Genomic DNA, 27,322 nt, shown 5'->3' with positions numbered 1-27,322 from the left:
TAATGGCATTTGGCGGAGTCTTGCATGTTGGGTTGGATACATTGTGGTGGTATTAGAGAGGCATCCTTCCTTAGGTTCCCGTTGCCACATAGCCACACCATTTTTCCATAGCAGTGAGGTTTAAACAGACTTAAATCAGAATTACTCAAAGAACTTAACAAAAGTTTTGTTAGAGCACATGGCCTCTAGTAAGAACTCTTGTTATTAGATTCTCAAATAACTGATTGGATCATGGTAAGCAGGATTTAGCCCAGAGGTGTGTCTGTAATCTCCTCACACTCCACAAGGAGCTAGGGTAGTGCTGCAGTCACGCTGTATGTGAAGACCCTCACACGCTGTCCCTGGGACCGAACAGAGGGGCTACAGTGTTTTCTGAAGGCCAGTGCACAGCACACACTCCTAGGGCAGTGCCTTTCAAGTGGCAGGGTGATTTTGCCCTCCCCTTCTCTGAACAAGTGGCAATCTGAAGACAATTTTGATGGTTACATTGCCATGCTTCAGGCATAGGTAGAGGCCTGGGATGCCTCTTATGTCCTATAATGCAGCTGCCATAAGAGAAGTTTTCTGTTCCTAAATACCAGTAGTTTCCAGGCCAAACACCCCGGAGTCCCGCTGCTGTATTCCTGAGTGGATTGCTTGATCGTGGGTTCAGAATAGGAGGGTCTAAATGTTTGTTTATTTGCATATTGTGCTCCTGGGATATACATGCAGAAGAAGTGATTACAAAGAGGCAGGTGAGGGAGCCAGGTGGGTATTCAACCTCTCAGATTAGCTGACCCCATGGTTTCACCTGAGATTTGGATGTAACTAACCTTGATTCCACCAGGATCCTGAACCTGTGGGTGCTTGCCTGTTGCCTTTAAGAAGCAAAACTCAGTGAAACAAAAGTGTGTGTGTGTGTGTGTGTGTGTGTGTGTGTGTGTGTGGTGCCTGTTGTGCCTGCATGGCACTAACAACTTCTCTCTTTTTTTAAATTTTATTTTTACTTTATATGCACTATTGTTATTGCCTGCATGTGTGTCTGTCTGTTTGAGGGTGTCAAATCTTGGAGGCACAATAGTTGTTAGCTGCCACGTGGGCACTGGGAATTGAACCTGAGTTCTTAGAAGAGCAGCCAGGGCCCCCAATCGCTGATCCATCTCTCCAGCCCACAAAAGGCTCTCTTAAGAGAAGTTCCCATGGTTGCCGTCATCACTCACCCCACACAGCAGATTGGAGAAGTGCTTCTGCTTGTGCTTGTTGGGGTGGCCCTTTCCTTTGCACCAGAGCTGTTTGTTGAAGTGGGAGGACTAAGACTCCTGCATAGTCAGTCCAGTGTGTTTGCGGAAACATGCTGAGCTCTCGCTGCAGCTCCTGCTGCTGGGGGCTGCTCAGGTCTAACTAGCTTGAGGGAAGCAGCACGAAACAGACTTGGTTTGACTTAGCATTAGAATGCCTTACAGATTGTATGGCAGTCTGGTTGCTTACTGGAATGTGTGCTAGCTCAAGCAGGTGATTGTGTGTGCTCATGTGCATAGGCAGCCTTTCTCAGACTTAGAGCCCAGGTCCTTTTCTCTCAGCATCTCTCATGCCATGTAGGATTAAATACTGTTTGGAAGTGATTCACTGGGACTGTGGTCCAGTGCTCAGGTGCTTCCTAGCAAAAGAGGGCCTGAGTTTGAGCTGTAGAGGGGAAAGGTCATGAAACCCAGTCTCATCAGCCTAGCTTGAGTGCTGTCCTCTGTTGGTTGCTTTTCTCAAGAATCTGTAAGAGAAAGCTGGGGAAATATGTAGGAGGGGAAACTTGTCATGTTTCATTGAAGTGTAATCGGTTAGCCTCGGTAGTCTAGCCTAAAGAGAATAGTTGGCATTTCTTCAGAAGAGCTATCTTCTCAGATGTACAAATAATGCTTTCCCTATTTTAAATAGATGAATTAAAATTTCTTGCTGTAATGATGGCTGTTAACTAGTGTAGTCTGCAGGACTCCTGAAGGGTTTGCTTCTTCCTTCATTGAAGAAAACATCATGGTGTGTCTTAGGGTTTGATTGCTCTGAAGAGACACCATGACCACAGCTGTAGTGAGTATCTGCGGGCCTGCTTTTCGCCCAGCTCGGCTCCCGCATGGTTAGCTTTACACACGAAATAACAACACACAAATTGTATTCTTTTAAATACTGCCTGGCCCATTACTTCCAGCCTCTTACTCACATCTTGACTAACCCATATCTAATAATCTGTATAGCACCACAAAGTGGTGCCTTACCAGGTAGATTCTAGCGTACGTCCATCTTGGGCTGGAGCTTCATCGAGTCTGGCCTCTCTCTGAGGAGAGACACGGCAGTCTGCCTAACTTAGGAGAGGCGTGGCATCTTACTGATCCTTCTACCTCACTTCCTCTTCCTGTTCTGTCTACTCCACCCACCTAAGGGGCGGTCTATCAAATGGGCCAGGCAGTTTCTTTATTAGCCAATGAAATCAACTCAAACAGAAGACTCTCCCACATCACACAGCAACTCTTATAAAGGAAAACATTTAATTGGGGCTGGCTTACAGTTTAGAAGTTTAGTTCATTATCATCATGGTGGGACATGGTGGTGGTGTGCAGGCAGACATGGTGCTGGAGAAGGAGTTGAGAGTTCTTTTTTTTTCTTTTTAAGATTTATTTATTCTGTATACAGTGTTCCGTCTGCATGTATGCCTGCACACCAGAAGAGAGCGCCAGACCTCATTACAGATGATTGTGAGCCACTACCATGTGGGTGCTGGGAATTGAACTCCAGACTTCTGGAGTTCTTAACCTTCTGGAGTTCAGTGCTCTTAACCTCTGGGCCTTCTCTCTAACCCCAGAGTTGAGAGTTCTACATCTTGATCTGCAGTCAGCAGATGTCAGCCACTAGGTCTAACTTGAGCTTTTGAAACCTCCAACAAGACCACACCTCTTAATAGTGCTATTCTCTATGGGCCTGTGGGAGCCAATTCATTCAAATTTGCTTAGATCAGAACCACTCTTTGTAACTGCCATACTCAGGCAGTAAGGAATCAAGACACTGAATTCCAGAAAGTTTAAGCTTAGAATATAGTACAGGCCTATGAATTATGAGGAGCCTGGCTCTCTTCCACTTCCCATCTGTTCCATGCTCTTCTTGTGCTTCCAACCATGCTTCTGTCTCCTTGCCTTTTTGTTTGTTATTTTTTGCTTGTTTGTTTTTTGAGACAGTGTAGTGGGAGCAGGCCGCTTCCCACCGCCCGGCTCTCGGCCACCTGGCTAGCTTATGCCTCGAAATAACAACACAAACTGTATTCATTTAAACACTGCCTGGCCCATTAGTTTCAGCCTTTTATTAGCTAATTCTCACATCTTGCTTTAACCCATATTTAATAATGTGTGTAGCACCACAAGGTGGTGGCTTACCGGAAAAGATTCAGCATGTCTGACCTGGTGGCTGGCTTCATGGCATCTGTCTGTCTCAGAGAGGAGAGGCATGGCAATTGACTAACTTCCCGTTTTCCCAGCATTCTGTTCTGTCTACTTCACCTATATAAATCCCGCCCTATCAAAAAGCCAAGGCAGTTTCTTTATTAACCAATGAGAGTCCTCCATCAAGACAGGGCTTCTCTGCTTAGCTCTGTCTATGCTGGAAACTCATTCTGAGCTATAGAGCTCCCCTGCCTCTGCCTCCCAGATGCTGGGATTAAAGGCGTGCACCATTGCCTGGCATCTCCTTGCCATTCCTGGCTGCTGCTGCCATGACCTGTCACTTTGTAATACTCGTCATACTCATGGATGAGGTACTGAGTCACATTCTCGTTTTGCCATCTCGAAGGCTGTTTCAGGTAGCTGTGAACCATAGTGACGCGGAGAGGCCTTCATAAGCATAGCATTTGTTCGCTGCTTCTCCCTCTTCTGCTTCAGGATTGTCCACTATTGCTACTGGTTTTGAACACGAGGACACACTGCCCGCCCCTTCCTCTCCCGGCCCTCTTTCTCTTGTCACTGGCCTTGACATTCTGGAACTTTTAGACTTTATCGAGGAGGCTTCTCCCTCCCTAGCCATTCTACTGCCCGGGTTACTGAAGCTGTAAACAGGCTTTAAGGTAACCGAAAGAAGCAGCCTCAGCGCAGGGAAGGAGGGTGATGAAGGTGGAGCTTCATCACCAGGGACAGCGCTGGTGCTCACTGCACCCGGGGCTCTGTGTGATGAATGACTTCCCTTTCCCAGGCTTCCACACTGAGTGACCACGTCAATATTCTAACTTACTTTGGCTCTCCTACTGTGCCACTGAGGTAATGGCAGTGATTCTTGCTCAGTGGTGACTCCAGTTGACTGTTGGGCAGTTACTCTGTGGGCACTACCCACACATTTCAGGACTTAAGAGATAAAGGGAAAAGTCAGGAAGGTTTGAGAAAGAAGCTCACACCTGAAGATGTAAACAGATCTCATAATGTTGGTAACATTAATAAATCTGTAATAAACCTTCCAGAAAACAGTAGTTAAGTTTTGTGCTCCAATCTTAAGAGTCCTAGGTTTGGGAAGGAACCTTAGAGAGCTAGCCTCAGGCCGCTTGCGAGCTGTCCCTCCTTTTAACACAACCTCCCACTTCCCCTTCTCATTAAGGCTCCACTTAGCTGTTAGGTAGGAGCTTCAAGAGAGAAAACCCAATCATGTATAATCTGCAATTAATGGGCATCTGTTGAGCCACTATGTCACCAGAAGGGATAATTACACAGTGCTTCTTTGTGTAGTAAGTACATAAATGGGGAAAAATGTGTTCCAAAGGAAGGCAAGCCAGATTGTTAGTGACCAAAAGCATCCTCCTTTTGAGGGAGAACATTGGGGCACCCCTGTATGCTATGGAGGGAGAGGGAGAGGGTACTTGGAGGGCCTTGTCACTTGTAATTCTAGTGGATGGACTGCATTACTGAATAGCAGCATTCCAGGAGACATTGTGTGTAACTATTGGGAACTTGTGAGGCACTAAATTTCCTGCCACAAGCCAAAAATGATGATGATGAAGGTGTACCTCAACTCTACCCCACAAGTGAGCTGGTTCCCAGTCATGCCTAGACTCCATCAGTGAAGACTGTATGCTTACTGTTGATTTATGAAAGCTGAATAGCTTGACCCAGAATGACATATGTTAGCCCCAAGCCAGACTTTGCATCCATCTACGCTAGTTTGAGATCTCAAAGTTTATGTCTTGTAGTCACTTAGGTTTTGCAGAACTCGGCATAATTCAAATAACCTGTTTTTCCCCCTTTAGAACACTTCAGTTATGGAAGATCAAATTGAAGATGAGTCCCCAAAGAAAAGTGCTCTTTGGCAGGTAGGCACGATAAGCTAGCAGATTACTGTAGATAACCTCTGCCCTTGCTCGTGTCCTCACTGAGACCAGGGCCCAGCCTCTGCTTTGTGTAGGCAGGGTTGCTAGATTCAGAAGCCACCTACTTGCCCATCATTTCCTCAGGAAAAGGTCCTTACTGATAGTAAATAACTTTGGAGTTTTCTGAAAGATTTCAGAAGGGCAGTATCCTAAAATACTGGCTCTTTGGCCCAAGATAGACCACGTGGAAATTCTCCATCCGGGAATGGTGGAAGCTTTTAGCTTAGAGCCAAGGGCAAACCTTATGTAAGTCTTGCCCAGTTAGAAGGGCTGCTTTTTTCGGTTTGTACCCCCTCCCACACCTCTACTCTGCTCTTCCTATAGGGTACTTTCTCTCTCATTTCAGTCTCTTGTGGATTTCTTCATTTTTCTTCCATCCTCCCAGGATTTGTGGTGGGAGTCTGTGGACATGCAGACCTTCATGTTTGTTACTAAGGATTCTGATAAACATTTTCTTGTGAGGACATGAGTAAAGGCATGTATAGAACAAACAACAAAGCAAAACAAAAAGTTACCTGGGCTCTTTGGTTAGAAACTACAGAGGTAGGTTAGTTCGCTAGAATAATATACACACAAATTTAAAAGGAAGTGAAACAAGGTAAAATAATGCCAGCTGGGTTTGTCTGAGTCTACCAGGGAGCTGGAAGGAAAAGCTGGAAAATGTGTATGTGCCCTGTTTGTGGTTTTTTTTTTTTTTTGAGCATCAAGTGTAAAGGGAACATGCATGACCTTCTTCCACATCTGCATGGCCATAGTTCTTGTCACTGTTGACCTTCAGTTTGCAGTGACTCCCAAGTCTTTAGCATCCAGTTTCTTCATCTGTCTGTCTAGTCAGTTACTCGGTAGGAAACCCGATGGTAAGTGAAATAACAATCCTTTTTCCTATCAATTGAGAAAATAGGTGTGAAAATACTGTGTGAGTTAGGAAGCAACACAAATGCAGGCTGTTGCCATAGTTGTGTTTAAGTTGTGGTGAAAGCAGATGTTCTGGGAAATGGTCACCTAGATGCTGAGTAGAGACGGGAAGGACACATGAAGTCTAGGACTCCACAGTTGGCATTCTGCACGCACACAGCCTTGTTCTTACAGTGCTCCCCTTTCCACAGATGATTGCGTTCATAACACCGTAAAACTCCGCAGCTGCCTTTGTTCCTTCCCGTCCTTCAGAAGCTGCCTCACCTTAGTGCCGCCTTACTTTACTTAAAGCGGAATTGTAGTGGCCACACTGTAGCCGTTCCGTGTAGATGGTGTGTTGTAATTTGCATTACCAATTGCTTGCAGTTAGGCAGTCACTTCTATTTTTTTCCTGTTACAACATTATGATACTGCTATGCTTAAAATAACATAAACATCTCCTTTTATGCCTGTTGATATTTATTACAGCAAAGAATTTTTAACTTTATCTCAAGTTCTTCTATTGAGTAGGTTAGATGGGAATGTCTTTCAACAAAACTTTTAAATGCCTGTTGAATGCTGCCCTCTGGTGGTAACAGGTGAATTAACAATTGAATTATCCTTGCTCCCCGGATTGGAGGTGGCCCAGAGAGTTAGTTGGACATGAATGGTTAAAGTAAATTAAGTGGAAGATAAATGCTTTCCAACCTTATCTCTAAATGTAGACACAAAAACTTACTTGAGATACAAAGCTGAAAAGTTTTTTTTTGGGGGGGGGGGGTCAAGGAAGGCCAGAAGTTTCCATTGAATATTTAGAAGCTGTCTTTCTTCAATGAGTTTAGTCTAGTTTAATTAGGGAACATACCAGTAATGAGAACTCTTCATTCCACGTAAGATATTGGAAACAAGTTTATAATGGAATTAACGAACATTTGTAATTCATCTCTACAGGTCTGAACATCCTGTTAGTATATATGAGTAGACAGGTATCAGAGGAACAATGGACAAATGACTGGGCAAGTGTATAACAAAAGCATTGATGTGGTCTGGTGTTGGTGGCGCACGCCTTTAAGCCCAGCACTCTGGAGGCAGAGGCAGGTGGATCTCTGAGTTTGAAGCCAGTCTGGTCTACAGAGCGAGTTCTAGGACAGCCAAGGCTACACAGAGAAACCCGGCCTTGAAAAACAAAACAAAACAGAACAAAACAAACCCCTGATGTGATTGTTTTAAATAGAAGGTGCTATTCTTGCTAGCATTAGTAGTGTTTGTGGCTTTGAGTCTAGGGATGTAGACTAAATTGTTGTGGTGTGCAGGGTGTGTCTGGTCGCACATAATGTGAGTATGCAGATGTGTCTGCACATTAAGTGTCTTCTGTTATTCTCAGCCTTACCCTTGAGCTGGGGTCTCCTGCTGAACTGGAAACTTGCATTCTCATCTCTCCTGGCTAGCCACCGCGCTCTGGCACCTGCTTGTTCACATGCTTTCATGCTGGTGTTACAGGCATGTGCAGCCATGCCTGGAGTTTTAGTGGATGCTGAAGATTTGAACTCAGGGCCTTGTGCTTGCACAGCAAGTGCTTTTACTTGCTGAGTCATCTTCCCAGGCTCTTGATTGTTGGTTACTGTCATCCAGAAGGGATATAGATGGCTTTTTTCTTTTTCCTTTCTCTAAGGCAGTAGTACTAGAATTGAACCCTCTCCAGTACTTTATCCAGAGTCCTATGGTTTCAATTAAAATTTTAAGTTAATTAATTTAATTAACAGATACACATTTTAAAGTACAATATGGAAGCCACAGGACAATTTTCTGGAGTCAGTGATGTCTTTCTGTTAGTGTTCCTGAGCTATCTCATTGGCCATCAGATTAGATGGCGCTGCTATGCAGGGACAGGTAGATGGAACTGATGAGAAAGGCATTGCTGTAAGGAGCGCATTGGTCTTACAGGAGCCACCCAGGATGAATACTTTTCCGGGTATACAGGAGTTACTTTGGACTGTTTTCTGAGGAGTCGGACAAAAGAAAGGATGGGAAACCTAAACTGTTTGGCCAACATTTATTAGTCATGGGAGCTAATAAAAAGGGGGTCAGCTATTAGAAGAAAATGGAACATTGTAGATGGACTTATTTTCATGCTCCTTCTTCTATTGAGATAGACTGGGGTTCTCAATGTGTTCCTCAAATTCAGTCTGGTCTAGTGGACTCTGCAGCACTTAGGAACTTGCTAGAGATAACAGTTTCTAGGGCTCTCATCCAGATAGACAGAGTCTGTGTTGATAGGCTCCAGCTGCTAATACCTGAGAATTGTTAGCATTACTGTACAGTAGCCAGCCAGTCCTGCTCCAATTGTAATCATACTTGCCTATGGTCAGCCGCAGTCTAAACATATTAAGTGAGCCGGGGGTAGTGGTGCACATCTTTAATCCCAGTACTTGGGAGGCAGAGGCAGGCAGATCTCTTTGAGTTTGAGGCCAGCCTAATCTACAGAGCTAGTTCCAGGACAGGCTCCAAAGCTACAGAGAAACCCGGGGCGGGGGAAATTTCAGAAGTGTAAGGGGAGAAGGTATGTGCATATTCACATAACATCATAGCATATTGTTTTAAGTATTCTATTGTCAATAATCTTTTATACATAATTTATAAGCTCATATATATATATATATATATGTAGCATTTAATATTATCCATGGGTCTAGGCATTTAGCTGAGGTATTGGAAAATAACTTGAGTATAAGAGCGACATCAGCTTTTAATTTTGAAGAAGTGAGACAGACTACTGCTAGCCAACCAGATGCCACCTTGTCAAGTTGGGGCAGTTAGTTCCTCTAAGATGATCCTTTCCAAAATGAGTTACCTAGTGATGGGATGGTGTTGTGGAATTGCATTGGGGAATGGTGAGTTTACACACCAGTCAGTTTTGGAGACAGCTGCAACTTCAGCAATTACTGTGGTCATTAATTTGAGGATATGCATAGGCCCTGGCTATGTTTTAATTATGAAATGAAGAAAGAAATTGACAGAGAAATTGGTTTAGGTTAAAACTGGCATTTTAAGGTTAAATCCATAAGACAAAAAGTATTTCTAATGAAATTGGTGAAAGGCCTTTCTAGCTAATTATTGTTTCTTTGTTTTTCCAAAACAGATAAGTAACGGAACGCCATCTGTGATTGTCTCCAGAAAGAGGCCGTCAGAGGGGAACTACCAGAAAGAAAAGGACTTGTGTATTAAGTATTTTGACCAGTGGTCTGAATCGGATCAGGTGGAATTTGTGGAGCATCTTATCTCACGAATGTGTCATTATCAGCATGGACATATTAACTCCTACCTGAAGCCCATGTTGCAGCGGGACTTTATCACCGCCTTACCAGGTAATCATGGTTGGCCAGACAGTTGCTAGGCAGTGAAGGGTGCCCAGTCCTCGAGCCTGGGGAGAGCTGATGTGTGTGGCTACCCTGTGACCATCATTTCTGGGGACATTCACTGTGTTGTGGTTAGATTTTAATCCCTCCTCAAGTTCCGTATATTAAAATCCAGTAGATGTATTTCTAATAATTCAGGCTGTTCCTGTGATTGATCACATGACAATGTTGCTTCTTTTAGTTGCTTTTTGTTCTTAAAGATACTCTTTTTATTTTGATACACACACACACACACACACACATACATATATACATACACACACACACACACACACACACACAGTTTCTACTTTACCTTTACATGTAATTTTAAAAAATGTATGGAGCTGGCATGGTAGCTCATGCCTACTTTTCCCAGCACACTTTAAGCTAAGATAGGAGGATTATTTTGAGGCCAGCTAGGGAGATGCAGACAAAGACACACAGGTGCACGTGCTCACACACACCTGCTTTCTCTTCAGTCTGCATCTTGGCAAGCCTCACAGCTGATGCTGTTCACCTGTGTCTGAAGGGATGCCTTAGGAACCGGCTCAGAACCAAGGAAACGATAGTGTGTCTTTGTTATGTTTCTTTTTATCCCCCCACCCCCTTGGTTTTTTGAGGCAGGGTTTCTCTGTAGCTTTGGAGCCTGTCCTGGAACTCGTTCTGTAGACCAGGCTGGCCCCGAATGCACAGATCTGCCTGTCACTGCCTCCCTAGTGCTGGGATTAAAGGTGTGCGCCACCACTACCGCCCAACTTCTTTTTCTCTTTTTTGTTTAGATTTATTTATTTTATGTGTATGAGCGTTTATATACATGTGTTAACCACATGTGTGTCTTGTGCCCATAGAGGTCAGCAGAGTGTTGGGTACCCTGGAACTGGAGTTAGAGGTGGTTGTGAGCCACTGCGTGGGTGCTGGGATCTGAACCTGGGTCCTGTTACAGAGAAGCAAGTGCTTTTAACTGCTGGGCCATATTTCCAGCTCTGTTGCATTTCTTGAAACTTGCTTCTCGATCCACTCCTCATTGCCACCCCACCGCCCTCACTCATGTATGTGTTCTCATAGGTACATTTTTCTGGCTAAGTTTTATTTTGATTTTTTTTTTTTTTAAGAAAAGGGCTTTGTATTTACAACAGTTTTAGTTTTGAACAAAATTCAATGAAAAGTACAGAGCTCTTGTGTTCCTCCTGAACTGTCAGTGCATTTGTGTTCATGGGCAAACATAGTCACTCCCAAGTCCACATTAGACTTTAGGATTCACTGTTGGAGCACATCTAGTGGGTCTGGGCAGTAGGTGAACCTGTACCCACAGTCTCATTTAAGGTAGGTTCATTCTGCTTTGGCTTTTAACAATTCTTTCCTTTCTAATTTTGAAATGTTTTGTCTTCAATTTGGCTGGGTAAGATGTAAAGCTCTGACTCCTGAAGGGAATACTGGCTCTTCTTTGATGCAGTGTAGTGTCCTTATTGCCACCATGCCAGTTCAGGCCTTGGGACCCCACCATGGCCCAGTACTGCTGTGCCAGCTGTGCCTCGGAGCAGCAGGCTCTCAGCGGTCAGTGCTTTCACAGCACCCAGGACCCGGCTGTGCTCCTGGGCCTGGGGCTCTGTGCTCTTCAGAATTCCAGTTATTTTCTGCACTGGGAGTGAAAAGAATATTTGAGAGTTAGCTGAGGAAGGCTGGACTCTGCTGGTTTTTGATGCCAGAATGTTGTTCTGTCTTCTATTAGTTGTTTTCTGTTAGTGTCTTTAGAAAAGCAAATAGGAACCTTTTCCATCCAGAATTACAGCCTTTAATTGCTTAGTTCAATTTCTCATTATGCAGATTAGAATGACAAGGATCAGAAGAATTGGGTGAAATGCCTTTGGGTCACATGGCTTGTTTGCCATGTGCTGTTGTAAAATGATAGTGGACAGGCATTGGTTCAAAGTTAGCAGAAAGGCTAATCACTCAGTTAAGATCCTCTAGGAAATCCTTACCTTAGCCCTGACTATTAAATGAATGGTTCATAACTGTCTTAGTTTGCTAGCTATTTCTATGATCAAAAGCAACTTGGAAAGGAAAGGGTTGATTTCAGCGTACAATCCTCCATTAAGGGAAGTCAGGGCAGGAACTGAAGCAGAGACCACAAAGGAAGGCTGCTAACTGGCTTGCTCTCCTGGCACGCTGTTTGCTTTCTGATAGAACTCTAGCCAGTGTTCAGATTGACAAAAATCCAGTTCTTAAATTCACTTTTAATTGTGGAGGGTGGGAGGAGAGGCCTTTCATTGTGAGAGAATGGTATAGGTGAATGGATTCGTGTGTACCTCCTCTCTATGTAGAGAACGGTATAGGTGAATGGATTCGTGTGTACCTCCTCTCTATGTAGCCCACACAGCATTTTTGTCGCCAGAACTCCAGAGCCTTGGTCATTGAGCTGCTCCAGGAAGGGTCAGGGAAGCCTTTCAGTTGATGATTGAATTATTCCTCCTCAGTGACTGTGGACTAATGAGGCCAAGCCTCATTCTCTCGAGAAAATCTGTTTGTTGTTTGTTTTTTTTTTTTTCTGTTGTTTTGGTTTTATTTTCTTTCCTCTCCTTTGCTTTCCAAATAGTTAGATGTGGATGATTGCCCCTTATGGTTACAGAATAGCCACAAGGTGGCACTGTTGAAGTTCCCCTGATAGTTTCAAGCGGTTCCTCTGGGGAGTGCACGCACAGCCTTGGAGAAGAGGCAGAACAGATGAACATGTGTTATGTATATAAATATGGTTAGTATAATTGCATACAATTCAGTTTTCATTACAGCGAATTTTAAGGCATTGTCCATATCTCTGTTAAAGTGGAATTTTGTGGTATAGAATGTTACATGAAATGAATGGACTATTGGCTGGGACATGGAAATATTTCTGTTAAAATGCTATTTGTTTTAACAGGATTTTATCTGAACATATATACATATGTCAGTGTATTTCATACTTGAGAATCTAATAGCCGGGAACAAGTTGATTGTGTTTGTGACTAGTAGACTCATATTAAACCTGGCATATACCAGACCTATGCTGGGAAGATAGGTCTGTGTGTGCTGATGTAGGTTTAATAAGATGCAGAACAACTTTTAATCATTCCACTAGTTCAGTGTTCAGTCTTTTCAGTAAGTACCTAGTTTGAATTTTTACTGTTAAGATTGACAATCACTTTAAACTTTGATTGTGAAAAACAGGTCAAAAATTGTCTATAGTTTTGGCTTTTTTAAATGCTTACTGTGAACATTGTACCTGTCAGTATAGGAAAAATGGAAAATGTTTGTGGTTTCTGGCTCCTTTTGGTTCAGTGGAAAAAGTGATAATTATGATACGCTTTTCTAAAATCATGGTAAATGTTTAGTCTGCAATGTCAATTTCTGCAGGCTGAGTTTGTGGTTTGTAAGAACTGTTGTTAAAGGGGAATTTATACATTTAAAATAGAGGCAGATTGTACTTCAAAGGGGATGATAAGTCTTGCTGATCAATTTGGTGAAGTATCTGTGCAATCAAAAATGTTGGAACACTTAGCTTCCTGACCATGGCTTATTCATTTGTCTAGCCCCCAAGTAAGGACAGAAAGCCATTATATACTGTAAATGTGATAGACTAGATCAAAGGTCACAGTAGATGGTCAGGAATGAGCTAAGACTTTGGGCTGGATCCAGGGCCAAAGACCCAGCATCACAGAGTGGAGAGTGTGAGCGTGGAGTTAGATAGCCCCTAGGGTTCACATCGCACTTTGTATACCTCATCTCATCTGTGTGGGGAGAGGATTAAAGACAGCATGTGTGTCGTATGCCTTGCACCCGTGGGTGCTCCGTGTAGGTGTTTCCACCGTCCTTTGGTTTTCTGGATAGTGTCATGGGAAGCCCTTGGATTTCTTTTCCTGTTTTTATAGCCCTAGAGCTACATATTCCCAGGAGAGGCATCCACACATTGGTTGTAGGTGGTTGTCTTGTTTTAAAAGGTTTCTAACTTCAGATTTTATAACCAGAGCTGTGACTAGGGAAGCAAGGAGCAGCAGAGCTGGAGAGGAACGGGAGTTTCTTTACAGCTGTTCTTTGAAAGGTTTCTAAAGTAATGGAAGTTTTTGTATGGTCTAAGCAGCTGTGTTAAACCTGCCTCATCAAAGCATTGAACTGACATCACACATTTTAAGTTCATTTTGCTATGGTGATTTTTACACATTGAACTTTGAAATTGGCACCTTTTAATTGTTTGAGTTTATTGCTGACATTTTCCCAGATTCTCACGTGGCGCCTGTAATTAGCATCAGCAGCACTTCCAGAACTGTGCATTCAGTGTCAGGCTGCATTCAGAGGCAGTGCTGTGTCCTCATATTGCCTCAGGAAGGAAGGAGGGGCCTCACTCAGCATGATAGAGTAATAAGAGCCAGGCACACTGTTTAGAAAAGTACCTAGTTTAACACCCCAAAGCACTTCATTCACCCTGACTAAAATATTGCCCTGTGTTCAGTGACCTCTTTTTCCTTAGTGGACTTGAAACCAGAAAGTTCCAAGATTTGTATGACTCCTCAGGATGACTTCTGAAGAATCTTCTATTCAGTCACTCAAGGTGCCCCAATAGAGTGTTTGATTCTTATTCCTCTCAAACCATTTCAGGAATATGGGGCTTATACTAATAGAATGGAAACTGTAGCTGTGTTTTCTTTGCAGACTAAGACCATGGTAGCCTCCTTGAACATCCGAATCAGCTAAGGAGATGGGAGGGGGCAACTGAGGACACTATTGAGTATCTGTTATCTGTCTGACCCTTTATGTCTCTTACGTTATTAGACTTCCCATTGGACTAGAGAGATTCCTTCCCTGTAAACTGGGTATTTAGAGTGCTTATTTGGAGTGTTACTTTGCAGATTATATGTGTTAACTCCTTTCATTACTCAAGATCATTCCTCTGTTATGGACTAATGATATCCAAAAAGAATAATAGATTTTCTTATGGCCATTCACATAACAGTTTACTGAAACAAAATGTAACAGTTTACTGAAACAAAATGTAAACCAGGGTATGTGGTTAACAGCTGTTACATTTCCGTAAAACTAAAGCACGCTGACTCCTTTAAGGATGATATGAATTTAAAGTAGTAACCAAAAGAAAGGAGCCTAACCTTAGGTGTCGCTAGGATGTTGTTTAAATGAGCTCATGATATTTGAAAGAGGAAATATGTAAGGGATTTATGTATGCAAAAACTTACTGGTGGCTTAGTTGTGAGGAATCAGTGAGGAGGAAAGATCCAAGGCTGCATGGGTACCCTTGCAATAGTCTCCAAATTGTCAGAATTAGGTGGCACTTCCAAGAGTATGGATCCCTAGGCTGCCTTCTCCAGAGGTTGATTCAGTAGAAAGTCTGAGGGATCTATTTTTATTACTGTGCCTTTGAAAATCAGTGACCCTAACTGATTCCAGTCTAACACATGGCTTTAGCATCTTTAGCATGGTTGCAGGGTCTGGTTTATTAGTAAATTGGAGGCTTGGGTGCTGTTCTGGGTCTTCACAAGTGATGGCAGCCATTGAGACCTGGAAAGCCAGCTTTCTAATGCCTGCTTGCCTTGCTGTTTGTTTCATCTCTCCAAGAGTAGAGGATTTGAAAGGAGAATTGGTTTGGACATGTTTATAACCAATTAGGAGGATCTAGTTAGTGATGTGGGAATCATGTAAAGTGGACTGTTAATATCCTGTGTAGGGCTAGAAAAGGAAGTCCAGTGAGCCCCCAGAGTTAGATAAATCCAAAGAAGAACTAAGTGAGTTTTCTCATAGCTAGAGAAATGTGATTAAGCATGATATTTTAATGTGATTATAGTTAGGATAAGTATAGATTTCAGCTTATGACAGCTGAGAGATTCTGGAGTTTAAATCCATAGTTTTACCTATGGTGGGGAAAGCGGTGTGCCTGCGCCTACACATAGATGTAGGGGAGGGCGCGAGCACGCTGGTTCACAGGTGTTTGAACTTTGGAGAATGGTATCAATAACACTGAGCTTCACATTATGTCAGATTATACAGAGAGAGTTGAAAACAGAATATCCAATCACCTGAAGGGAAGTTACAACAAAAGAAGGGATAGTGTGCTTACTTGATGGCATAATGGTAATAGAAAAAGGCTTGTTTTCACTCTTGTTTAACTTAGTTCTTTTCCTGAGAATAATGCTCTTAAAGCAATAAAGGAAAGGAAAATTGTGACCAAACAAAACATGAATATATTTAGAAATCCTGCAAGCACATTTGTGGGGCAGTGACAGAGCTTGGGATTGGTGTTCAGAACTGGGGAGTTCTGAGTAGGTACTGAGTGTATTGGTGCAGTTGGGCTAGTAGTCTTATCTGATGGTGCCTAGCGGGAACTGTGGGACAGTTCTCTAGGGTTTAAGAGCTGGGGAAGTGTTTGTAGGAAGTCAGCTTTCATACTGGATATTACTTTTTAGTACATCTTAATTAAAAAAAGTTAATTGGCATCTGAAAAGATTAGGTAGGGTATGTAAGCCTCAAAGGGTGAATGCAGGATGTGAAAGATCTTTTTTGGCTCTGGGTTATGAGCTGGCGGTTAATTTGTTTATGTGTGTTTTGTCATTTTTCTCCACTGAGAATAGGCTGTATATGTTAAGAAAGGACCCAACGCAACTGGTGCCAACCTGCAAATGCAAAGTTGCAAACCTAGTAAGTACCACCAAGAGAATGAGCAAGTAAGCCAGATTCAGCTGGTTCCTCTTCTGCCTGCTCTTAGTTAGCAGAGTAAAGGGTCAGAAGAATGGTCTAAAGATGGCAGTGTCTTGATGAGAGTTTCTCCAGGTGTCTCTGAGGACTGACTTGACAGATGTGGATTGAACATATTTAGATGACTTAGAGAGCTGGTGGCTGAGTGTTAGGACCCTTGAGTATTATGGGATTCATCAGCGATAACCCGCAGGGAAAAGCTACTGTCCTGGGTGCTGTCCTTGGTTCTGACCCATTTCCTATGTTTATTCTCAACTGGGGGTAAAAACAATCTGTTCGCTCATTATGCAGGTCTGCTGAGCAATACTCCCATTTCTGGATGCTCGAGGCTGAAGTGGCTGGGTCACATGGAACTTTTGAAGCTGAATTGTACTGAGGATAAGGATAAAGTGTTGCTGACCCCATCCCACCAGTGGTCACATTCAGAATTAAGGGGACTTGTTTTAATAGCAACTGGGGAGAAGGGCATAAGGACTTTAACTTGCAGCTATCTCAGGAATCTGCTAGGATATGGCCATGAGGGGAAAGAGGTCAGTTTTTGACTAGGTGACTCTAGTAATTGGAGTGTACAGGATAGCAGTGGTGCCCTGTAGCCTTCATTGTCAGGGGTGGAACTTGGGGCCTAGATCTAGTCCAGGGTGGAATTATTACATGGAGGGCCTGGAAATCAGCAGTGTAACTGTGTCGTTTTGAACCATGCTGGCAAGACAGCCTTCCACCTGCCCCTGGCTAGTAACACTAAGCTTAGTGCTGCTGAGCTTGAAAAAGAGAACATCAACCCCCAGGGAATGCTGCTTGCTCTGAAATCTTTTTATCAGCTTGCTTTCAGGTATTGTGCTAAAGGGTGGCTGCTGCCGCCACCAGCACTGAATAGAAAAGCAAGACAAGGTGCTTCAGGGTTTAGTCTGTGTCATAGAACACAGGGTACACAGTGCGCAGTGAACTCAGGATATGGAATTCGGACGTCCCAGGCTCAGGGATGAGTTGCACTTCCCATAGCTGCAGAGGACACACCTAGAACTACAAGGAGGAATGTCACAGATGGTGATGGTACTGTGCACGGCGAGCTCCATGGGAAAGTTCAGACAGACTGTGCATGAATCTCTTTGCAAGGCCCCTCACATTGTGTGAGTTTGTCTTACTTGTGTTTTGGTGTGTGGGTACCACAACACTCCTGTGGCGGTCAGAGAACAACTTTTGGGAATCAGTTATCCCCTTCCACTCTGACTTCCTCAGGTCAACAGACTCAGCGGGCTCTCGTGGCTGACCCGTCTGTGGGTTGTTTCAGTCCTAAAGCGAGTAAGCACATGGCTGTTGCTTTTGAGGGTTTTTACCCATCTGCTCACAACAGAAAGTAGTTCTCCATCAGAGGGAGATGAGAGGATTTTAATTTTAATTCTTCATATGCCTTAAAAAATGGGTCAGTCTCACCCTTTGGCTCCTGTAGCTATTGAGGACTCATGGTGGAGTGTGGTTTATTGGAAGAGACCGTGAGTATAAGCAACAAGCACAGGTTTTGAAGCAAGGAATCTTGAGTTCCCCTTGTGGCTTCAAGCACAGCCTGAGAACTTTCCTTCTTGTGCCTCAGCTGTAACTTCAGAGAACCATTGACTTGTGAGGGTTTGGCAGAAAAATTGGGAAGGAAAAAAAGTCTCAAAATTCTGAGAAAGAACTGTCTGTCCCAGGGCAGCTTTTACACGAAAGTACCTGCTGTCGGCTGCACCTGTTTATGAGCTGTTCTCTTGGGTGTTTCCCCTGCCTCAGGGTTACTCATTTCTTACTAAAATAAGGGCTGTACTGTGTCCTCTGCCCTGCCCATTCTTTGCATTGCTTTTCTGTTTTGTAGAGCAAGGCCTAGATCACATAGCAGAAAACATCCTCTCCTACCTGGATGCCAGGTCTCTGTGTGCAGCAGAGCTGGTGTGTAAGGAATGGCAGCGAGTGATCTCAGAAGGGATGCTGTGGAAGAAGCTTATTGAGAGGATGGTGCGCACTGACCCTCTCTGGAAGGGCCTCTCAGAAAGAAGAGGGTGGTAAGTATGGAGTGCTTGTTTAGAACATTTCCCTTGCTGTATAGTCAGCTTGCTTGCTCAAGACAGTTCTGTTTGTGAATGTGTCAGTCTGTTTAAACAAGGAAAAAAAATGATTAGTCAAGACTGGTTAGAGCTGTTAGAATCCCCACTTCTGACACGTATGCGTTTGTTGTGGTAAAGTTGGGTACCTCAAATGGGTGATTCATTCATTTTTTTTAAGCTGTGAATTTATGCTTTTTCAAAACTCAGGCAATAATCTTATTGCAATTGGAGAGATGGCTCAGTTGTTGAGAACACTTGCTGCTTATTCAGAGGACCTTGGTTCAATTCCTGGAATCTACTTGACAGCTCACAACTCTCTGGTGCTCCATTTCCAGAGGATCTGATGCCCTCTTCTAGCCTCCATGGGCACCAGGCATGCATGTACATACTTAAGTGCACTTGCAAGTACACAAACACACTTGCAAGAAAATCCCCCGTACATAAAACCATTTTTAAAGGAAAACAATGTCAAGTAATGTTACTTGCTTTTGTAACTACTGGGGATTAAACCTGGGGCTCATTCATGGTAGGCAACTAACCGCTCTGCCACTAAGCTGTACCGCTAGCTGGAACTGTCACTTCACTGTTTATTACTGCTCACGGGGAAGAATGGAAGCACAGCCAGAGGGGTTTCCAAGAAAGCCTGTGAGCTTAAATGCAGCTTGATAATTCTGTGTATTATCAGTGCCATGGCTCAGTCAGCACAGAGAACAAGCTACAGACAGGCACAGGACTGGGAAGAGTGAGGCTGGGGCTGCATTTTCTTTATGGGAGGAAGTTTAACGTGGAATAAGACTTCCCCTAAGCTTCATTAGCACTTATTATGCATGTGGGTGCAGTATAACAAGTAGAAAAGAGAACAAGGAAGGCTTAGGTTTTAGGGAACGAGGAAGGACTGAGTGTGGCTGACGGACTTGAGCAATGGAAAAGGATATCGGGCTGATTGTTTCCTCGATTCTAACTCTGGTGTGGAGTTTTCATTTTTTTTTTTTTTTGTAGTGGATAAGAGCATAAAAATATATTTAATAGTGGAAGTGTAAAATCCAGTATGAAGGTCCACAGCTTCAGAGTGCCTATTGTAATTTTTGAGACGCTCATTAAGATATATGTATAGACGTTGCAAGTGGTTAATTTCATTGTGTTCTGTTTATTTGCGAGATTTTACTAATAAAGTTTATAGGGGAAAAATAGCCCTAGAATGAAAGCTTAATTATTTGTGTGACAATACTCAGAAAATAAAAACCAGCATCATGCCAGAACTAAGTTGTCTCTACCATGGGAACTGCAGTTTGTCAGGAACCTGCTTTGAACTGTTAACTTTCAGTGCAAGGGAAGACATTGAGCATGGGCTGTCCTGGTGAGCATGTGCAAATACAATCTGCTCTTTTGTGTGCAAGAATGTAACATCTGTTTGTTTTCATTCCAGGGATCAGTACCTGTTTAAAAACAGACCTACAGATGGCCCTCCCAATTCATTTTATAGATCATTATACCCAAAGATTATCCAGGACATAGAGGTAACTGTTTTATTTAATTGTTTTGTATCCTTTGGGGTCTTGTTCTCTACTTTTTATTTTGTTTCAAAAGGTCCTTTTGTTCTAAACTCATGGAACTCATTTTTTTTTAAAGTTGAGCTTTGAAAATAAATGTCACAGTGGTACTCTATGGCTCTTCTTCACAGCCAATCATGACTTTTTATAGAAATACAGCTTTTCAAAAACATGAAATTCTTCTGTAAGGCTGCCAATTAATTAAAACCTTAATCCAAGATAAACTATATTCTAATTTGATAAATTTTCCACAATCCAAGGCCCAGTATTGTAGGTCAACACACGTTTATATTTTGAGCCATCATTGTAGAAGGCATGCTTGCAGTCACCTCTCTAAGTCAGGCATAGCTTTTCATAAAAGCGGCTCAGACTAGTATCCTAAGCAGCGGTGAAGTGGGCCTTGGAAAGCAGGTCATGCTTTGGGGCCACTGTGGAATTGACTATAACGTCAGTGACTGGCAGAGATCTGTGCACTTGCCGAGGAACGTTAGCAGGAGTGGGTGCCGTTGGCGCGCTCCACTGCAGCTTTATTACTTAGCTCTCTTCCTTGAACCAGGAAAGACATGCACAGGTGCTTTTCATTAACTCTTTCACATGTGTCCTTGCCTGGTCTTGAACCAGGAAAGACATGCGCAGGTACTTTTCATTAACTCTTTCACATGTGTTCTTGCCTGTTCTTGGTTACTTCACTGTTTCCTCTTTGGCAGAAAAGTTTAGCCTTCGTTGGGCAACGCTGTATCTCCCATAAAGTTACAGCTGGTTTTCAGAATGTGAAGTAATCCTCTCCCCCAGGTGATGAACATAAAAGTTATTGTGCCAGAATTAGTTAATGGAGAATCATGTGCCTTTGTAGAGTTCATCCCCTGCCCCTTCTTAGGCAGATGCGAACTAATGGAGCCATACCATTAATGGTGCATCTGTGTGTGACTAGGTATCATTCTTTAAAAGAGAAACTCTTGTCTGGAGCGTACACTCTCTAAAATGAACTAAAAACTAACCTTTTAGGGAGGGCTCAATAATTTAAAACCACTGCCAGATAAAGTTTAGAAATTAATTGACCTGTTGTTCAAAACTTGGACTGATGACCTGCAGTGCTTAGCGGACTGTCATCATAGTTTAGTGTTTGTGCATGTCAGGAAGAAGGGCTGCTCTAGGTAGGTGCGCCCGACATCTCGGAAATGCCTTTCTGCTCTTTGGCAGGGAGAAGCTGTTGATAGAAACTGTCCGACTTCTCTTGAGCGGTTTCAAGAAGGCATTCCTTTTGAGGGGTTGCTGTTTAAAGCCAATTATTAATGAACAGGGACTCTGGAGAACCTTTATCAGATTGAGTTTTGGTGATGGGGATTATTTTATTTAGTCACCATGACTACCATTATAATTGACAGTGTGACAGCAGTTACCATAACTATTTCCTCAGACTGAAATAATACTTTAGAGCTAGCAGAGAAGGCAGATGTGATGGGAAATGGAGCCATTGGGGAAACACTGTTTGACACAAAACCTCTGCATCACGGTGGTCTTCCCAGTGGTTCTTAAAGTGTGGTTTGGGAAAACCCACTGCCTGGCCACAAGCGTCTCCTCCAGATTTTTGTGGCTAAGTTTCTTACTTAGTATGAAGGATGACGCTTATACTTTGGTTTACTCACTAATAGTAATGGTGACAGAAGCAGTGTACCACTAATAGAGCACTTACTTGTACCAGATACTTTGTTTAGCAGTTTTTAGCATATTTTCTCATTAAATAGCCTAGACAGCCTGAAAGTAGGTCAAGTCCATATTGAAAATTTCAGAGAGAAGAGCTGGCAAGGTAAACTCTTACCCTGGATCACAGTAGGTGTACAGTTCACAGCCATCCACAGTGAGGGGGGTGTCCATAGCCATCCACATGCTCTCTGGCCCGTCAGGGCAGATATGCACATGAAAGTTCTTCCCTCTTGTGATTCATAGATCACAGTGTGAGGCTCACAGATGAGTTTGGCCTTGTCCATGTGACTGCTGTGAAAGTCTCACCTGTAGGGCACCATGGTTGTCACCTCTGTGGTCTGCCATGGATTGTGCTAGGGAAGTCACATAGATGATTGTAGCAATTTCACAATGCCCACCCGTGCCATATCCCTATCTGTAATAAAGGGAAACTGAAGTTTTACAACATATTACATAGAAGAGGTGGGCTTTTAGCTGAGTTCTGTCTAGCCCTAGGCTTACAGTTAGTTTTTAAAATTCCCCCTCTCCCCTATTTTCAAAGTAGAATATTCAGGAAGTGAAGGAGGAGAAAGGCATGTTTTATTCCTATAGACTTTCATCTTTCTCTGAGTGTGTGGATACCCAATACTTTGCCTGCTGGTCAAGTTAACTGTTGGGCTGTGAACTAAGATGAAAGTCCTTGGCCTTGCTTTGGAAGGTTCTTAGGTAGAGCCTCAGAACGTCAGATGAGTGCTCCCTTGCCCTTGCACAGTCTCTTCTCCCCTGCACTCCACAGAGAGGCGCGCCTGTGGCAGCACTCTGGCTCTCCCTCTCCTCTATTTTGACAACTTGCCGAGTCCTGAAATACATCCATTCTCAGCATGGGCTCTGATGGGCACAGAGGAAAAGTGTTCCTCCCTGAACTTTGCCTTCCACATCTAGTTACCAGAAACTGGCAATATTTTAAGGAAAAATAGACAACTTGGCTTTGTGTGGCTAGCTCCTGCTGTTCAGAAGACGGTGAAGTGAGACTCTGAGACTATGGAGAGTAGTTGACATTCTTCACTTTCTGCAAAGGCTCCTCTCTTCTGGGTGTTCTTGCCACACAAGGGGTTTACGGGACCTCTAAATTGAGAAGGAACTCCTGGCAAACCTGAGGTTTGTCCTGCCAAGAGGCAGTCATACCCTGCTGCACTATCTAGAGTCCTAGTCAGTGCTGTTTTCAGGGCAGCTCACTGTGTATTGCAAGGTGCTTGGTTGGAATGGTTGAGCTCAACTCCCAGAACTGGCATCCTGACTTCCCACACCCTCTCCACCCCACACTCCCGAACGTAGCCTTACATGCGAATGCCTTGAGCTTGGTTTTTCTTTTATGCCATTTCAGAGAAGGGACCTTTATATTTACTGGGTGAGTGGCTTTGGAGCACTCTCCTTGGAGCTGGCCATAGGGAAAATGATGGTGCGTTTTATCACACCTTTTAATAAACCACATCTCATTCAGGGAAAATGGAAGGCTTTTTTTGTGGTTTGCAAACTTGATATTAACATTGTCCTGACTAGAAAGTGCTGAAGCTTGCCCCCCACCCAGTCATGTTTAGGCTTCTAAAATAATGCTCCCTCCGTACTCAGACGCCGGTTTTCACTCTTGCCAGTTTAAACGCCGCTGTGCACTCTGTGTATCATGGCTACTTGCCCAGTATTTTGAAATTTTGCGCAGGGTAAGGGGATTTTACAAGTTCTCTAACACGTGAAATTCTCTTCTACAGTAGCTGTACCACGTGATAGCTCATGGCATGGCAGGTATTGGAGAGGGCACCTGTGTGACTGGCTTTATTGCTTCCCTTCTCAGATAATTACTAAGTTCTATCTGAGGATTGAGCCACCTTGCTGGGCCCACTACGAAATGTAGGCTACCAGCAACACTTAGCAGCCTAGACCAACACAATAATTCCTCCAGTTTAGGGAGACCCTCCCTTTAATTAAAAACCCACTGTTTTTGGCAGTGTTCCCAATAGGCTGTGGTAAGCGCATCACGTTTTATCCTATGTGGTCCCTTTGTTCGTTAGGGGAACAGCTTCTCCTGGTCTGCTGCATGGAGGTGGAAGTCAGTGCACAGTCAGCACCACTGGCCAGGCTGTCGTTTGACTTGGGTCATTTCCACCACCAAGGGCTGCCAGGCTTGAAGGTCTAGTTTTTGTGAAAACCTGGTTTAGAAGAATTAAAAAACCAGTTGAGGTTGTCAGGCACGGTGGCAGTGTTCTGGGTAGGCATAATCATGAGCAGGTGCAGCTTTTGTGTGTGGGTGGCCTGCAGAAATAAGGAGAGGCGCCCAGGAGTGCCCTTGGTGGCTACATGGCTGTCAGAGGCTTCCTGTTGGGTTCCGGTAAGCAATATTTGACTTAGACAGAAAGTAGGGTGTCTGGTGGTGCATGTATGAAGTCCCGTCCTCCCTAACTCTCTGAGGGTCAGAAGTAGATGGGACAGCTCAGCTTTAAGACTTCGCCCAGGACTTTCAAGAACTGATTCAGCTCTAGGTAACCATGTGTTATCTTGGCTTCTCTCCCTCATCTGTCTGTTGTGTCCTCAGTGTGTTAGATAGTTAAACATTATGGTCAGCTCACCCCATTCTAGAAAACACCTTGAAGAGTAGTGGGAAAGTGTGTAAGGAGTTTTCTCATTTCCTCTATTTCCATGAGAAGTGCTTTTTCCCCTTTAAACTCTCATGTGATATAAATGTACTTTCACTGTTCCTTGAAATAGAAAGTAAAGCCTACTTTAGATTCACACTACTTTAAAGCAGTGCCTGGTCTACATAGGCTTTGGGTTCAAGTGGAATCACACACCCTCTGTCAACTCTGTGCCTCTGTAAGGATGTCACCCGAACCTGAGTGACCACTACCCAAAGTCACTTGACTAGGCTAGGAGTAGACACTCCTTAGTAGTGTGTCTGGCTTCCTAGGTCAGCATTTCCTTGGAATTATTAGCATGCTGAGGTGGCCAGTTGCTATCCAAAAAATACACTTATTTCTCTAGGTATTTCTAAACATTAGGTTTGGGTTAAACATTTAATTTATTTATAATTGGGTTAAATAAGTTTTTATACTCTTTACCCCTTTAAAAAGTTGCTCATAGAGACAAATTGATAACCTGTCTTGAGAGATGTTGTATAGTATGTATGTGTGTGTGTGGGTGGGTGGGTGAGTTAGTTTTCCTGGTTTTGACATTTCCCCACCCACTAGAGATAATGTGTGGCCTAGGAAGTCCTGATGGTAACAGGTGGACACAAAAGCTTTCCTCACTGCTGTTGTCTCCAGTGGGCGGAACGTGCTGTCCCGCTTGTTCCGTACTGGTCTTTGAATACCTAGATAGTATCAGGGCCCTTGCTAAGCACAAGGATCACACATTTGTGACCTTTGTGGTGTATACTTGCCCTTTTAAGTACACATCTATTAATATATATGTTATTAGCTCCAACTCTCCATTTCTTTCTCTATAAAAATGTGGGCAGTGGCTTGGTGGTGGTGGTGCCGCCGCCTAGCTTTAATCCCAGTATTTGGGAGACAGAAACAGGCAGTCTCTGAGTTTGAGACCAGCCTGGTCTAGATACAAAGCAAGTTCCAGGATAGCAGGACTGTTACAGAGAAACCCAGTCTTCAAAACAACAACAAAAATACCCCCCCCAAAACTTAACCAACATTTATATCATGTTCATTATTAAAGGCCATCCAGAAATGATTTAAAGTATACAGGAAGACATGCCTGCGTATATGAAAATATTATACTATTTAATTGGGTATTATTCCAGTACTTGGGAGGCTGAGGCAAGAAGATTGAGTTTAATGAGGGGTACCTTTCAAAAAACAAAAAAAGAACATACACAAACAAAGAAATTATGCTGTTTTACATAGTTATGCTATTTTACAAAATCTACACCTATAGATTTTTGGTATCTGCTGGCTTGTAGAGCCACTTCCCTGTGGATGTATACCCAGGGATGACCGTGCATTAAAATAGACAGTGTTAGGAAGTATAGTGCCTGCCCTGGAACATTCAGTGAATGCTAACATTTTAAAGAGTGAATGAAATCTTCAAAGTAAGAGGCATTGTGGCTTATTGGGTATCAGGAGAACCGGCAATTAGACCTTTATTGTGAATAAAGGTGAGATTTATCTTCAGTACAGCAAGCAGTTATGTTTCAGCTACTTAGAAATCATTTTTCAAACAGAACTTAAGGTCGAATGTGGGCAGCTATTGTTCCTGTTGTCTGCTGGTTTCTAAAACTAAGAATCCAAGCTGGCTAGACTTGGTAGAGGCTTATGTCTTTTAATCTTGGCCAGTCCCTGAGGCTAGGTCTTCTGGTGGGTACCCTCTTTGAACTGGGCCAGGGTCTCAGGCCAAAGGTGCCTTTGGTGGCCCTTAGGTCCTGCACCCAGAGTTTGTATCATTTGTTTGGCATGGACACTCCTCTGAATTGTTAGTGATATGTTTGTGTTCTGTGTTCTCTGTCTAAGAGCTAGGACTATCCTTTTTATACCAGTGAATATGTTCCTAGCAGAATCCTGGGCTGATCAGAACTGGGTTTGATCTCCAAGTTACTGTTTTTGTGATCTTAGACAAGTTAAACTGTTTCCTTATTTATAAAAGGAAAACAGTGAGAAATACTACTAAGATTATTGGCATAATTTTTAGCCAAATAAATTTAGTTCAGAGTATAGATGTTCCTCAATGTACCATGAGGTTACAGCTGATAAGTTAAATAGTATTGGTCAAAATGTGTGTAACATATTTCTAATTGCATATAGATTTCCAGTTGGTTTCCTCTTGAAATCTTGTGACAGTTATGGCTTGCTGCTGTCATCCAGCATCCAAGTGGCTAGCCAGGGAAAGGGTCAGAATTCAAAATACAGCTTCTGTTGAATGTGTATTGCTTTTGCATTACAAGACCAAGGAAAAAAAGTTAAGCCTAACCATTAAAAGTGGGGAGGGAGGGAAGGAGGGAGGGAGGGAGAGGGAGGGGAAATATCTCCTTGGAATACAGCATGCACCATTGATCTTTTACTCCTCAGTTATGGGAATATGCTAACAGCTCATCAAACAGTGCATGGATGATGAGAAAAGTGGAACCTGGAGCTAAAGTATTTCATTTTTATTGTTGTTTGGGGGTTTGTTTTTGTTTTCCTTTGGTTTTTCAAGACAGGATTTCTCTATGTAGCTCTGGCTGTCCTGGAACATGCTCTATAGACCAGACTGGCCCCCAACTCCAAGATTGGCCTGCCTCCGCCTCCCAAATGCTGGGATTAAAGGCATGTACACCACTAGGCAAAGTATTTCATTCTTATTAAAGTGATTTCAGTCTGGCTGGAGCGTAAATGTGCCAGTGCAGTTATTTATCTGTGGTTGGCAGGTACTAGCCAGTGATGAGACAACTCTTGAGTTTGCCGTGTAGGTTGTGAGGATAGGGCTTAGCAACGGGGCATTCTTTTGCCAAGTTTTTTAGTTGGTATTAGGAACTAACTCAGTGAGATATTATTTATTTATATTTTGGGGGCAAATAATGTTCTTTAAATGTACTGAATTCTGTTTAGTCCTTTTCAGAAATAACCCAGAACTCCTTGGAAATCCTATGAC

General features: G+C 43.2%; 1 protein-coding gene across 6 annotated transcripts in view; it reads left to right on the top strand.

Annotated features, from left to right (window-relative positions):
- Positions 1–27,322, top strand: part of Fbxw11 (F-box and WD repeat domain containing 11) — a 106,871-nt gene that overhangs the window by 63,906 nt on the left and 15,643 nt on the right. For 3 of the 6 annotated variants that reach the window (XM_038326140.1, XM_038326142.1, XM_038326145.1), the window contains 4 exons: positions 5,243–5,305; positions 9,396–9,621; positions 18,233–18,419; positions 19,888–19,978. In XM_038326140.1, coding sequence (XP_038182068.1) covers positions 5,243–5,305; positions 9,396–9,621; positions 18,233–18,419; positions 19,888–19,978 — 567 coding nt within the window. The remainder of the gene's footprint in view (positions 1–5,242; positions 5,306–9,395; positions 9,622–18,232; positions 18,420–19,887; positions 19,979–27,322) is intronic. The other 3 variants (XM_038326141.1, XM_038326144.1, XM_038326143.1) reach the window with 1 other exon arrangement.

The sequence above is a fragment of the Arvicola amphibius genome, chromosome 4, assembly GCF_903992535.2.
Source record: "Arvicola amphibius chromosome 4, mArvAmp1.2, whole genome shotgun sequence".
Lineage (NCBI taxonomy): Eukaryota > Metazoa > Chordata > Mammalia > Rodentia > Cricetidae > Arvicola > Arvicola amphibius.
The sequence above is the reverse complement of the archived record's forward strand: the minus strand, read 5'-3'. Positions and strand labels throughout refer to the sequence as shown.